Below are 13,727 nucleotides of genomic sequence, written 5' to 3' on the forward strand. Positions count from 1 at the left end.
GAGGGCAAAATGACACAGTATCGAAATAGAGAGCCTGACAAGCGTGCTTGTTCTATTTTGGAAGTTGTGCATTGTGACTAATTAGCAGGTCCGATTGAACCTATTGCCTGTGATGATTTCCGATATGCAATAAGTTTTGTTGATGACTATTCTGGCCTTATTATGGTGTATTTCTTGAGAGAAAAGAGTGACACCCTGCATGCAACTGAAAAATTCCTGGGCGATATTGCACCACATGGCTCTGTAAAATGTATTAGAAGTGATCAAGGGGGTGAATTTGTGTCAAAAGCATTTGAATCTTTGCTTGTAAAGAATCATATCAAACACGAAAAGTCAGCGCCATATTCACCACATCAAAATGGTACTGCTGAAAGAGCATGGCGTTTCAATGTTTGAGATGGCAAGATGTTTACTATTACAGTCACAGTTGCCAAAGGCACTGTGGACTTATGCTGTTATGTTTTCCGCATATGTTCGTAACAGATGTTACAATTCAAGACTTTGGAAAACCCCATTTGAGTTATTTACCGGCCAAAAACCCAACATTAGTGGTATGCATGTTTTCGGTACCATCTGTTATGCCTACATACAAAACAAGAAAAAATTAGATGCTAGAAGTGAAAGAGGATTTTTCATAGGCTATGACAAGGGAAGTCCAGCTTATATTATCTATTTTCCTGAAAGCCAACTAATCAAGAGAGTCAGGTGTGTTAAGTTTCCAAAGAGAGCTGACATTGTTTCTAGTGGTGAGAAGTCTAGTGATCTAGCGAGTAATCCAATTGATGATGATAGTCTCGTTATGAGAAATAAACCAGAGTCCGTCACAGAGAATAGAACCACCTGTCCAAGCTAGTGATAGGAGATACGAAAATAATCAAAATGTCAACCCTGAGCACATTGCAAGGGAATTAACAGTCTGACAAAGAGAGTTGTGGTTCTCAGAGGTACCCACGTAAGGAGCGAAAAAGCCCTAAGTATCTTGAAGATTACAACATTGATAATGATGACAGTGTAAACTATTCAATACATTATTTCTACAGGTTGGCTGATGTACCAAAGACATACCAAGAAGCTATCACTTGCCCTGTCTCAAGTGACTGGCAGAAAGCTATGAAGGATGAGATGAGTGCCTTGAGAGAGAATGACACTTTCGAATCAAATCCCCTACCAGAAGGTAGTGGGAGGTCGATGGGTTTATGCTGTAAAACTTGGCCCAAATGATGAAGAGCAATATAAAGCTTGCTATGTTGCTAAGAGGTTTTCCCAATTACCCAATGTTGACTACAATGAGACATTCTCTCCGATGGCACGAATCTCATCCATCCGAGCGTTGATGCAATTGAGTATTCAGCATAACTTAATTGTCCACCAAATGGATGTGAAGACGGCTTATTTAAATGCTCCAATAGATTGTGAACTTTATGTCGAACAACCAGAAGGTTTTGCAGTAAGTGGTAAGAATGATGAGAAGTTGGTCTGTAGACTGAAGAAGTCATTATATGGTCTGAAGCAAAGTGATCGAAATTGGAATAGCCTTTTGCATTCCTACTTTGTTGGTGAGAGTTATTCTCAATCACTTGTAGACCCTTGTGTGTATACTAAACATGAAGAAAATGATATGACCATAGTTCTTGTCTGGGTTGATGATATCATCATCACAACCAATAGAGACTCTACACTGGAGGATGTCAAAAGAGGTTTAACCTCTAGATTCAAAATGAAAGACTTAAGTGAAATTTCGATGTTTCTAGGTATGCGTTTCATCTGTGAGGTTGACATGATCAAAATAAACCAGTCCAAGTATATAGAGAAGATGTTGCTGAAGTATGGTATGAAGGACTGTAAAGCACGATCAACTCCATGTGAAGTGAATGTAGACAAAGTTTTTGAGAATCCTGAAGATCAGATAGTTAACTGATGCTAGACTCTATAGAGAGATAGTTGGTAGTCTGATCTACGTAATGACATCAACCAGGCCAGATCTGTGTTATACTGTGACAAAGTTGGCACAGCACATGTCAAACCCAACCATGGCCCACTTTACCATGGCAAAACATGCTTTACGCTATCTGAAGTGTACGATCAATCAAAGTTTAATCTACAGAAAGTCTGTGGAACCTCTAAGTTTAATTGGTTTTTGTAATTCAAGTTGGGGCAATTCAGAAGACCGTCGTAGCATTACAGGTTACTGTTTCCAACTTTCTGAGAATGGTCCACTGATATCGTGGAAAAGTACTAAACAGCGTACAGTTGCTTTGTCCACATGCGAAGCTGAGTATATGGCGTTAGCAGCTGCTACACAGGAAGCAAAATTCTTAGTACAGCTATGGAGAAGCATGACAAATTCCGACTCAGTGAACACTGTTTCATTGTATTGTGATAACCAAGGTGCCTTAGCTCTAGCTAAAAATCCTGTTCACCATCAGAGGTCCAAGCATATTGATATAAGGTACCACTTCATTAGGTTGGAAGTCCAGAAAGGTGCCTTACAACTTGTTTATGTTCCATCAGAACAAAATGTTGCTGATATATTTACCAAACCTGTGAGCGAGTCCAAACTACAGAAGTTTGGCAGCCAGATCATGGGTATCTAGGTACTGTAGCTGAGTTATTGACGCAGAACTAAATGTTTTGAACTCAATCATTTACAGTTTGAAATGGTTACCCTTTTTATATTCCATATATGTCAATTGTTATAGAAGGTTTTATTATTCTCTGAGTTTTTCTAAATGTTTTTGATATCAAAAGCATACATTCTCATGTTTATTATGTAACCACCATAAGTTTAAAGTGGGGGTGTTGATGTATGTAAACTTATTTGTGTGCACCCTGTTCTCTGTTACCACGTTTCTATGTTACACATACTGCATGACTCTCTCTTGCCTTAACTGAATAAAAACGTGACAGATCCTACTTTTATTGTTGGAATCATTTTTCCACCGTCATGGCGTCTACAACACCTATAACCCCAATAAATTGGAGCAGAACAAGCAACAGGTTTTGACTTTTCTTTCGTGTTGCATGTACGGCATCACACTAGCATTTAAGTTTTAAAATAATTAGATATTAACTGACCTTTAGAGAATTCTTTTTGTAGGAGAATTTTCATATTAATTCTCTCCAATTCAATATTTTCCTCCATAGTTTGTTGCTTTACATCTCTTTGGTCTGGCTGACCAGAGACAACACCCCTGTCAATGAGTTCCCCTGGGTCTCCTTCATCCTTCACCGTGCCGTGTTCCATCATTATAATCTACAAAACCAAACATTTCAGGTCAGTGTCGAAAAATGAAAGTGACAGCTCAATTTTAAATTTCTTCTTGCTTGGATAAAGACAGTATGACAATTCTCACCTACCTGATCCATAAAAGTGCATTAACCTTAATTTCCCTGTCTAACAAAAACTAGCAAATTTCCCACATTGCCCTACCTGGCTGTATCCAATTCCTTGTCACCTCCCATCGTTCTAATCGAATGTTTTAGATTTAACAGTGTAGTGCATTTTGCAGTGTGAAGACAGTTAATAGTGGAGGGGAGTGCTGCAGTAAGTATATGATATTTCAGCAGAGAATTCTTTAATGACTTCATATAAACTTCAATGAAAATTTCAAAAAACTCTATAATGAACGATTCGAGCTTCTGCGATATTTAAGATAATATCACCAGTTTAGAATCTTAAAGATTGTAAGAACTATCTTTACAGCAGTATACTCATGCCACACTCCTTTGTGTGTTATGTGGTGCATGTACAGGTTACAGCCCCCCCCCTACCCCCACCTCCTTGTTCAGAATAATGTGCCAGCCCCATTTTTGGACACCACCATTAGTAAATTTTGTACTATATTTTGTACTATATTGTGGCCCTCCTTAAATTGTTTGTGCCCTTCTCTTAATTGTTAGTCCCTCAAACTCAGCATCCTGGCTACAGTCATAATGTATCCATCATTCATGAGTTAATTAGCATACTTACATGGTCAGCTTGTAGACAGTTCAATGTATTATTCACTACAAGTATTATCGTTCTTCCTTCCTTTCTGACCATTCCGATAGCTTTGTCAAAAACTGATCTCCCGACGTAGACATCTAGTGAAGACAGAGGATCGTCCTGGTGACGGTAAACAAAAGGCCAGATAAACATACAAAATGTAAGCAGGATGGGAGAGGAGATTGGGACAGTTATGGCACCAGACCAGATTTTATTTGTCCTTATTATTCAATATGGAATATATATTACATTGCATTCCCATATTCCCCCCCCCCCCACAGGCCCCAGGTGTAGAAATTTGACCCCTCTAAATCTCTTCAGGCCTGAATGTAAAAAAAGGCCTTTAGATATGCTATAAAATAATTAAGATACCTGTTTGTCACCAACAAATACATTGTAGGTTAAGTGTGAGCAATTGAAACAAATGATCAACCTCCCCTGCCACCCTCCCCCCCACCTCACCCCCAGCTGCTGCCTCCTCCCATCATTCCACTCTTTTTAAGGTTATGTAGAATAATATCCTAAGCAGGTTGAAATGGTAGTATGTCTTCACCACACACCATTATTACACTTTCACTAACAAATAATTGATTTATTGGAAATGAAAATAACATGAAGGTACTGGCCAACATAGTGAACATGGTGTCTTAATAAAAGCTTGCTTTTGAGAGAAATTATCAAGAGTGTGAGTAAATGGGAAATTATATAAGGCTCATTTAACAGGGTGCAATAACTTATATGAAATGAAGGTACCACCTGACACAATCACAACAGATTTGACTGTAACAATACAATCAGTACAAACTGGTATTTCTGTTGTGTCAACAAACAGTACTCATAAATAAAAAATTTGCTTTGAAACTTCTGCAAAAGAATACAATATACATTTTTACTAATTATTGTTCATTGTGACTTATTGTGAGGTGTTTGGTTTACCTATGAACCTATTTATTGACACTGAGGGTAGAGGCATATTGCAACAGGCTGCTCATGTGGTTCATTTAAAACTAATTATATTCATCCAATTGCTCAAGGGCCCCCAAAATTGGTGCTGAAATAATGAGCCAACAGGTCACAGCTTATGGCCATGGTATGGCATGAATACCGACATGCCTATGCCTAATAGTCTATTTTACTTGATAAACTACTGGATGTAATTGACAAATTAATTGCCCATCAGTTTAATTCAGCTCTATCACATTGCCTGTTCTCTGTAATGTTATATGTATGGCATTGCCTCTCCAGCACAGTTTAGATGAAAATATGGGTGAAACGCCCAAGCTCTCGCTGTTTTACACCGGGCCCCTCAGGTTGTCTTTCACAAACATAGCCTATTCTATTACAGAGGAAGCCATCTATCGAAATTAGTTCTAAATGTTACATCTGAAAAGAGCTGAGGAGGGATCCTTTGGCTAGAAAAGAACTTTCGATAACTTCATAGACAAAGATTGTTTGAATTATTAGTAGCTCTATAACCAATTATGAGACAGGCCATAATAGCTTAACAACAGAAGCGTTTGTTTATCTGAATAGATAGCCCTAGCTAGACTTAGTCGCTGTTTCTGGCCACCGCTCAAGTTGATTCCTCTCTCACCAATTTCTGTCTCATCCAATGCAGGGAGGATATTGATATGTGGTAGCAAGCAGCAGGCCTCGATCACACCTTTATACCTAATCATGAAACAAATAAATGTGAAAACAACCTTTATATAATATCAAATGTTTAAAGGCATTGAAGACTCGACCCAAACCGCGTGCCACCCTCTGAAAAAGTGAACTTTTCGTTGTTTGCAAGTGAAGTTTTCTTCTTGTCGCTACAAAATGCAGACAGTAATGAAACGTGATACCTTGTTATAATTTATCTAGACCTGAGATGTCCATGCTGCTAAATATGAACGTGTTGTGGGTATTGACCGTAGCTATATGTATTGACTACACTAGTGTCTAATTACCGACGGTAACAAGCTGTGTGTGTATTTTCTGGGATCCATGGTGGTGTCTAACATTTCTGTTACACCAGTGGCAGAGCGTCCATATAGTCAGGGGGGGCGGATCCCCCCCCCCTGACGGACTCAAATGGACTGCTGGCGCCCTTTTCAGCTCTTTACCACTTTTTACTTATTCTCGATTATTGACTTTTTTATTGCGCTCTCATCTACTTATTGACATTTGTCACATTTTGTTGGTGTAATTTGGCGATGACACCTATTTATTCTTCGTTTATCTGCAAATTAGCCAGGCCCGGAAAGGGTCATTTCCGGCGATCTAGGGAGTATCTTTACTCAAAAAAATTCTGTGGTGGCGCTCCGCTTAGATAGTGTCGAAAGCGCCCCTACAGACCATTCTCGCCCCTCCTGACCAATTCCCCTAGCTCCGCCACTGTGTTACACCTTATTCGAAACTAGGTCAAATTACCAGCATCAGACGTTTCTTTGTGCACGAGTCTTCACACCCTTTAAATGAGAGTAAATTTAGAAAGTTCTGTTTAATGCAAAGATGTTGTGAGTGATTTACTTGCAAAGACCACAAAGGCTTTTTTAATTTTGTCATTCTGTTATATGAAAAGTTAAAGAACTTCAAATAAACTGATCTGAATTACAGAGGGCATTAAAATTGCCTAGTGATGAATAAATTAATGAGACAAATAATAAAATGCAAATAAACAATAGTTAAAGTATACAGCACATAGTAAATAGCACTGCAGGACACCAATATCATTTGTAATTTCCTTGCTAATTCAGCTAAATGTAACCTAATAACAAAGTTTGTACTGGTAGACTATTTGTGGAAGTATTAAACCCTACTGTGGGCTTTACTCCTAAGTAAAGGGGATTCAGTGGCCCTCAAGGGTTACATCTGGGGAAAAGAGTATGATTTTGACCCTCCGATATGTAGTATTGGATAAATAAACAAAACAAAGATTTCAAATGCAATGATATGGAAGCCATTTTGGATTTCTTTATTAGATTTAAAACTCTGAATTTTAAGTTTGTTTACAAAGCTGTGATGTGTAACTAAGTTATATCTTTTCACAATTTTTTAAGTGAATGAGAACATTAAATTAGTCACCATCAGTAAAATTAACTTAAACATCCAAAATTAACAAATAAGGATCATTGATCATACTCTCACCGCCTTTCATCATATGGGCGACCAAAGAGAATGTTTTCCCTGAGGGTTGCATTCAAAATGTCTGCTCTCTGAGGACAATAGGCAACTGATGAAAGATTGTGTCTGAGAAGAATAGAAACACCACTTGAAATTAGAACGTAAAAATACAAAAGAATAAAGCTAATTGACAAAGAAAAAACATTGGTTATTAATGGGGTGGACCATGGGGTGGAGGGAAAGTGTAGCGGCACAGCATACACTGACACTGTAGGAAAGCAAACATTGTAATGGTTGAGTATTTCAGAGAAAAAAGAAATTCATGTACTAGTTTCATCTCCACTATATCTAACCTGTCAAACTTATAGTGAAAGGTAAAAGATAACGAAGGAGAGACAGGTGGCTATAAATTAAGATCACAGATGAAATTGGGTGTGTACAAGTAACTGATTTGTCAGCACTATGCACACAGCCTTTAATCTCTGTTGCATTTAAACTTGTCCAGGTTTCCTTGAACGACAAGAACCGGTGGCGGAGCCAAGGGTTTTGGTCAGGGGGGGGGGGAGTGAGAATGGTCTCTAGGGGCGCTTTCAGACACTATCTAAGCGGAGCGCCACCACAGGTTGGCGCGGAGCGAACAGAATTTTTTCCGGAAATGACCCTTTCCGGGCCTTGCTAATTTGCAGATAAACGTAGAATAAATAGGTGTCATCGCCATTTTGTCAGAAATTACACCAAATGTTACAAATGTCAATAGGTATTTGAGAGCGCAATAAAAAAGTCAATAATTGCGAATAAGTAAAAAGTGGTAAAAAGCTGAAAAGGGCGTCAGCAGTCCATTTGAGTCCGTCAGGGAGGGCATCAGCCCCCTCTGACTGTATGGACGCTCCGCCACTGACAGGAACCTAGAATTGGCCTGCAGCCTATCATCAACAGACTGCTGTGTGACAGAGCAGAGGAAGTATCATTACACAGACAGACCATGGAGGAATCTACCTGTCAGGTTAAATACATCCATTCATATACTATCAGTGATATAAAGCTGTACAAGTCAAGCTGCACCATGCATGGATACTCCATTTCTTGGGTGAATGATTGTGTGTGACCAGCTATCAAAGAACCAGTGATAAAGTCACTCATAAGAACCAACAATATTTTATGGTACGATTACTTTGTAAACGATTTTGCGGTATTGTTTATGAAATTCCCTATTTCTTCCAACATCTTGAACATCCAAATCCCTGCCGACACATTGATTCCTCATTCGAGCTCATCTCAAACACACTGACGCATAACAAATGTCGGCCAATTACTTATATGTATATGTCGGCCAATTAATGATGCACTCATGATCATTTTTATTGGAACATTGTTCTGTTTAAGTTCACAATTAAAATAAATACCTGACTATTGTTCCCATTGTTTGCATTACCTTCCTTTATACACCCCTGCAGTCAAGGTGAGTTCTTCAATTAATGCCAGTAGCAGAGATGATTTACCACTCCCAACTGAGCTCATCAACAGGGTCAGACCACCTTGATATGAAGAAACAGAGAAAGAATAGGTAACGTTTTAGTGAACTACGAACTGGTTCTGAAATTTTGTGTTTACAAAAGTAAGGTTAAAAATGAGAGACCTTCCTTTAGCTATGGTAAAATTGATTTAAAGAATTTTTTCTACAAGGAAAAGTTTATGTATAAAACTAATTGTAAGCAAACTGCCTTTGATATCAGATGGCATAACCGGAAATCTTTATTTGAAGTTAAATTATTTATTTGTTGTTGTTGATGATATTGACTAATGGTCATAATGTATATATTATTATGGATTGTACATTGTTTGGACTCTTGATTGAATGATCATAAAAAAAAATATAGAAAAAAAAGCTAAGAACTGGATATGGAACGTTACAATTTGCATATTATATTTTTTTTTAAATGATGTATCATTTGAAATCAATCTCTCTAACTCGATCTGCAGAGGCTTATGACCAAAAAATATTGTATTATTCAACAATTATTCAACAGAGCCCTATATTTGTTTTCGTTAAGTCTTTTATTGTTGTCTTTATAAGGTATCATTTACAAGGAAAGTATATGTTTGTCAAATAGTTGTGTATACTTCACTGAGTTTGTGACCAATAAATATCTTTCCCAACCCCCATACCTCCCCAGTTGTACGTTTGCTGTACAAAACGAAACTTTCAACAGAAAGAATTAATGCGTCTTAATTACCTACACAGTAACATCAAGCTACTTGATACAAAACTTACCTCGTGGTATGGTAACGTCAACATTCCTCAGGAGTACCGTTTCGTCAGCAGTACAGAAATATCCGTGTTGAAGCTAGATAATTCAAGACAAAATGAAAAAGACATTAAGTGACAGACAACAGCACCAAGAGCAAGATTCAACACTGCCTCTTACATTTCCAAGAACACCCCACGTTTGAAACAAAAACTTTAGAAATGAAAAAACAAGCGCTTCCATACATCAACATAAAAGGAATACTTGTTTAATCTGTCCATCTCCAAGAGTGCAATAACCACGAATAAAGCACTGGGGCAGGGTAAGATGTTATGCCCTATAGGGATAGGAGGAGGGGTAGCAAAATGAACAGGGGTGAAGTTAGATACAAAATGGTGCAACATTTTGCTATGTTTGAAACGGCAATGTTGAAAGCATTTTTTTTAGGTATTTCCACAACTACAGTACATGTTTTACAATAATTTAAGAATATATTTATGATTCTTTGTAATTATTCTGTTTCCTCGCCCCCCCCCCCCCACCTTCATTATTTTATTCTGTGAGGAGAATAAATCCCCAAAAGCACCTCTGTCCCTCTCCCACTCCCATATGAATGAAATAACAGCATCAGCAACAGCAAACAAAAATAGACAAATTCTCTTCCCTCAAAGGGAAAAAACAAACTGTTAACACACTGCTTATCTACTGCATAAAGCTGGTGTAGGTAGAAGTACAAGTAATAGAGGGCCTGACGTTTCGATCCTATCAGGAACGTCTTCTAAAGGCAAATTGCAACGAAAACAGGTTCTATATCGTTACTTGAACATCTAGCGTTTTGAAACAAAGAGTTTCTAATTCAATAGGAATAGAATATTAGTTTTATTTGATCCTCCACCCCTCACCTTCTGACCAAAAAATAGCACCAACAAACTGGTATTCCACTGTATCAACTTAAAAATGTTATTATGGAGTAACCAAGTAGTTTGTCTATTCTGCTTGTACGGTTCAGACTGGTTACTCTTATGCTGTGTTCTTTGTACCTGGAAAACAAACTCATCTTCATCTTCTTCTGAGATGAAATTCCTCTCAGTTCTCCTCTCCGAATCAAGGCTCATTAATGGCGTTTTCTCAGAGATAGTAGTGTTCCCATTACTGGCATCACTAGTTGAGTCGCCCTTAGTTATCAAGAACAAAGTGGGAGGGGGGGGGGGGAGAAATGCAATATATATATTTGTTTAATATACCTTTAATTTGCAAGGTTCGAGCTCTTAGTATTCATACATTTTGATATCTTCATGCCAAGTTGAGCATGCAATTTGATTTACTGCAAAGCATTGGAGTTATCCTGAGTAAATAAAGCTATAACAATCTGTTTGTGCACCTCATTCCACCTGTCCACAAATCATATCTTACAAGCCATTACAATACTTCCCAACCTGAATTAATGGGCACATTGTTTGTATACTCGAATGCATAACTAGTAAAAGAAAAATCATTAATTCGAGCCAAGACTCAGTCTAAAAACTCATCTAAAAAAGGGCAATTTTGTTGACGGTTGAAACAAATAGGACAGCTGACTGTGTAGTACAGATGTGCTTGATTTTGTGGAGACAGGTCAGTAAAGATGGGTATAGGGAAGTGAAGGGACATTTACATATCTGGAGAGAAAAGATGGTTATTGGGCAGAGAAGGGACATTTACATAAATGGAGACAAAAGATGGTTATTGGGAAGAGAAGGGACATTTACCTACATGGTGATAAAAGAATGGTATAAGGAAGGGAAGAGACGATTATATATATGGACAGTAAAGACGGGTAAAGGGAACTGAAGGAATATTAAATATATGGAGAGAAAAGTTGCATAGAGGGAAGAGAAGGGATATATTTGGATATATGGAGACAAAAGATGGGCATAGGGAAGAAAAGGGAAATTTATATGGACAGTAAAGATGGGTACCGGGAGGTATAGGGACATTTATATAAATTTGTAGAAAAGATAGGTATAGGGAAGAGAAGGGACATTTACATATATGAAGAGAAATGATGGGTATAGGGAAGAGAAGGGACATTTATATGGACAGTAAAGATGGGTACCGGGAGGTATAGGGACATTTATATAAATTTGTAGAAAAGATAGGTATAGGGAAGAGAAGGGACATTTACATATATGAAGAGAAATGATGGGTAATGGGAAGAGAAGTGACATTTATATATATGTAGAGAAAAGATGGGTATAGGGAAGGGACAATTATATATATGGACGGTAAAAACGGGTATATGGGAAGAGAAGGGACATTTATATGGACAGTAAAGATGGGTATAGGGAAGTATAGGGACATATCAATTTGTAGAAAAGATTGGTATAGGGAAGAGAAGCAGGGGCGTCAATCCGATTTGAAACATGGGGGGGACGTAATCGATTCGAGTATTCCGGCCGTAAGTACTATCTAAGCGGAGCGCCACCATCGGTTGGCGCGCAGCGTACAAGAAAATTTTTCTTCTGGCAGACCCCTCAGATTGCAGGAAACGGCACTTCCCGTGCATTATGGCAGTAAGCAACACCCCTAAAATTGATAAAAATTTCTGGCAATTTTTTATTTTGGGAAATATTCTCGAAGGAAGTGATCGTCATTTATTCCTCAGTTTACCAATTCCCCGTCTCCCAGAAGCGCCCAAAATTTAAGATATCGAAACATTTTTGTGTTGGCTGATCCATGAGCACCGCCCATGCCCGTGAGAAGTGGTGACTGGGTGAAGAAAAAGCTATGCCGTTTGAAAACATGGGCAGAAAAAGCGAAAGTAGCGAAACCTAAGGTAAAACGCTCGACAACGAAGTGATTATTTTCCAGGTTAATTGAGACTGTATCAAACGCGAGCTTAGGACAAACATATTCAAAGGTAATGGCATTACTAATCCCGATATTTCGTCTTTGAAGTGTGTGGAAAATCCGCAACGACCATAACAGAGCAATTGAATATTTAGTCTACTTTTCGATTTCGAAAACACTTTTTTTTAAATTATGACAAAATTTAATGACACCTTTGACAAAATTTGGGGGGGGGGTCTGTGCCCCCGGGCCCCAATGGGCACGACGCCACAGGGCCTAAGATATAGGCCTATTGCAGGGGTGTGCAACCTTTTGAATGAATGGGCCAGATTTTAGGAGTGAAAGATTGACAGGGCCGCACCTAACCAACGACCTGCTGTTGATTTCAAACCTTTGATTCCGAGGACGTTCAAGCAATAGGTGTGTGTACTTAATCTGTATTCACAAAACCATAATGTCAATACAGTCCAGTTGATAATTAATGGTGATAATAGACCGCCCTGACAGCATCATTAGTGCAGATAAATTCTAAGCAGCTAGCTCGTTTTTGGTGATGATGCAAAATAGATTGATTTTTTTCTTTTTCTTGAGACATCTCACGGGCCGCAAAAAAATCACTGGCGGGCCGCATTTGGCCCGCAGGTTGCTCACCCCTGGTCTATAGGAACGATGTCCCAAAATTTCCCCGGACATAAAGGCGAAGGAAGCTATCCGCAGCGACTGCATGTGAGTTTCTCGACTTTCCGTCCTGGGAGTCATACCACAAAATGGTGCATTTCCTCATACGCCATTATTAATAATTTAAAATTGTTCGTTGGAGTCCTCAAGCAAGTTACCTCGGTTGCTAGGTGGATCTGCATCTGGTTATCGGGTGAATTCTGGTCGGAGCGTACTATGTAACCACCATGTACCCAGGGTAGCTAAGGCCTGATGATTGGGGGGGGGGGGGTTGTAGTGGCTGAAAATCGGTTTTGAAGCCAGAAAATTCCGACTGCTGCTTTGTACGCCCCACTCTCGCGCTACTCGTCAACGATATGGTCAGTGTCAGTCAGAAAACCCAATCTTTCGCGACAGCACTTCTGTTACGAACTTGTTGCGATACATTTGTACCCACTGGCACTCATTTCACAAACTTATTGCCCCCCCCACCCCAACCAAATATTTTTTTGAAATTCGGGCAATATGCTGATAGCTTTTGGGCACCTACTGAAAGAAAGATAATTTGCAATGTGTTTTTCATTGGTTAAACTGATATTATTATTACCCAACAATTCTCACCAATACGGAAGGGTAATAAGACGGAAAATGATTGTATGCTATTTGCATGCGATGTAAAAACCGATGCATGCCTGTATGATATGCACATTATCATGTGGAATGCGCAAATGCACAAATCAAATTGGGCTCCTACGCCTATGACGGTAGCTCTATTAGGCATTTTTTTGTAGTATTCAAAATCACACGAAGTTTGTACGGTGGAGTATAAGAATCGCGAGATACAATTTCCCAATGTGGCAAGGAAAACGTGGTAAATATGACAGGTTAAAGGTCAATTTTGA

At 38.7% G+C, this 13,727-nt stretch overlaps 1 protein-coding gene across 18 annotated transcripts in view; it reads right to left on the reverse strand.

Moving 5' to 3' along the window:
- The window catches only part of LOC139960902 (ATP-binding cassette sub-family C member 3-like), a 132,172-nt gene that overhangs the window by 8,858 nt on the left and 109,587 nt on the right, over positions 1 to 13,727 (reverse strand). For 9 of the 18 annotated variants that reach the window (XM_071959574.1, XM_071959576.1, XM_071959570.1 and 6 more), the window contains 5 exons: positions 10,380 to 10,514; positions 9,366 to 9,438; positions 8,526 to 8,628; positions 7,118 to 7,219; positions 4,465 to 5,656 (listed from right to left, as the gene is read on the reverse strand). In XM_071959574.1, the coding sequence (XP_071815675.1) occupies positions 5,455 to 5,656; positions 7,118 to 7,219; positions 8,526 to 8,628; positions 9,366 to 9,438; positions 10,380 to 10,514 (615 nt within the window). In that variant the 3' untranslated portion in view covers positions 4,465 to 5,454. Of the gene's footprint in view, positions 1 to 3,075; positions 3,254 to 3,970; positions 4,106 to 4,464; positions 5,657 to 6,400; positions 6,439 to 7,117; positions 7,220 to 8,525; positions 8,629 to 9,365; positions 9,439 to 10,379; positions 10,515 to 13,727 lie in introns of those variants that run through there. The other 9 variants (XM_071959581.1, XM_071959582.1, XM_071959580.1 and 6 more) reach the window with 7 other exon arrangements.

Source organism: Apostichopus japonicus, chromosome 20 (genome assembly GCF_037975245.1).
Source record: "Apostichopus japonicus isolate 1M-3 chromosome 20, ASM3797524v1, whole genome shotgun sequence".
Lineage (NCBI taxonomy): Eukaryota > Metazoa > Echinodermata > Holothuroidea > Aspidochirotida > Stichopodidae > Apostichopus > Apostichopus japonicus.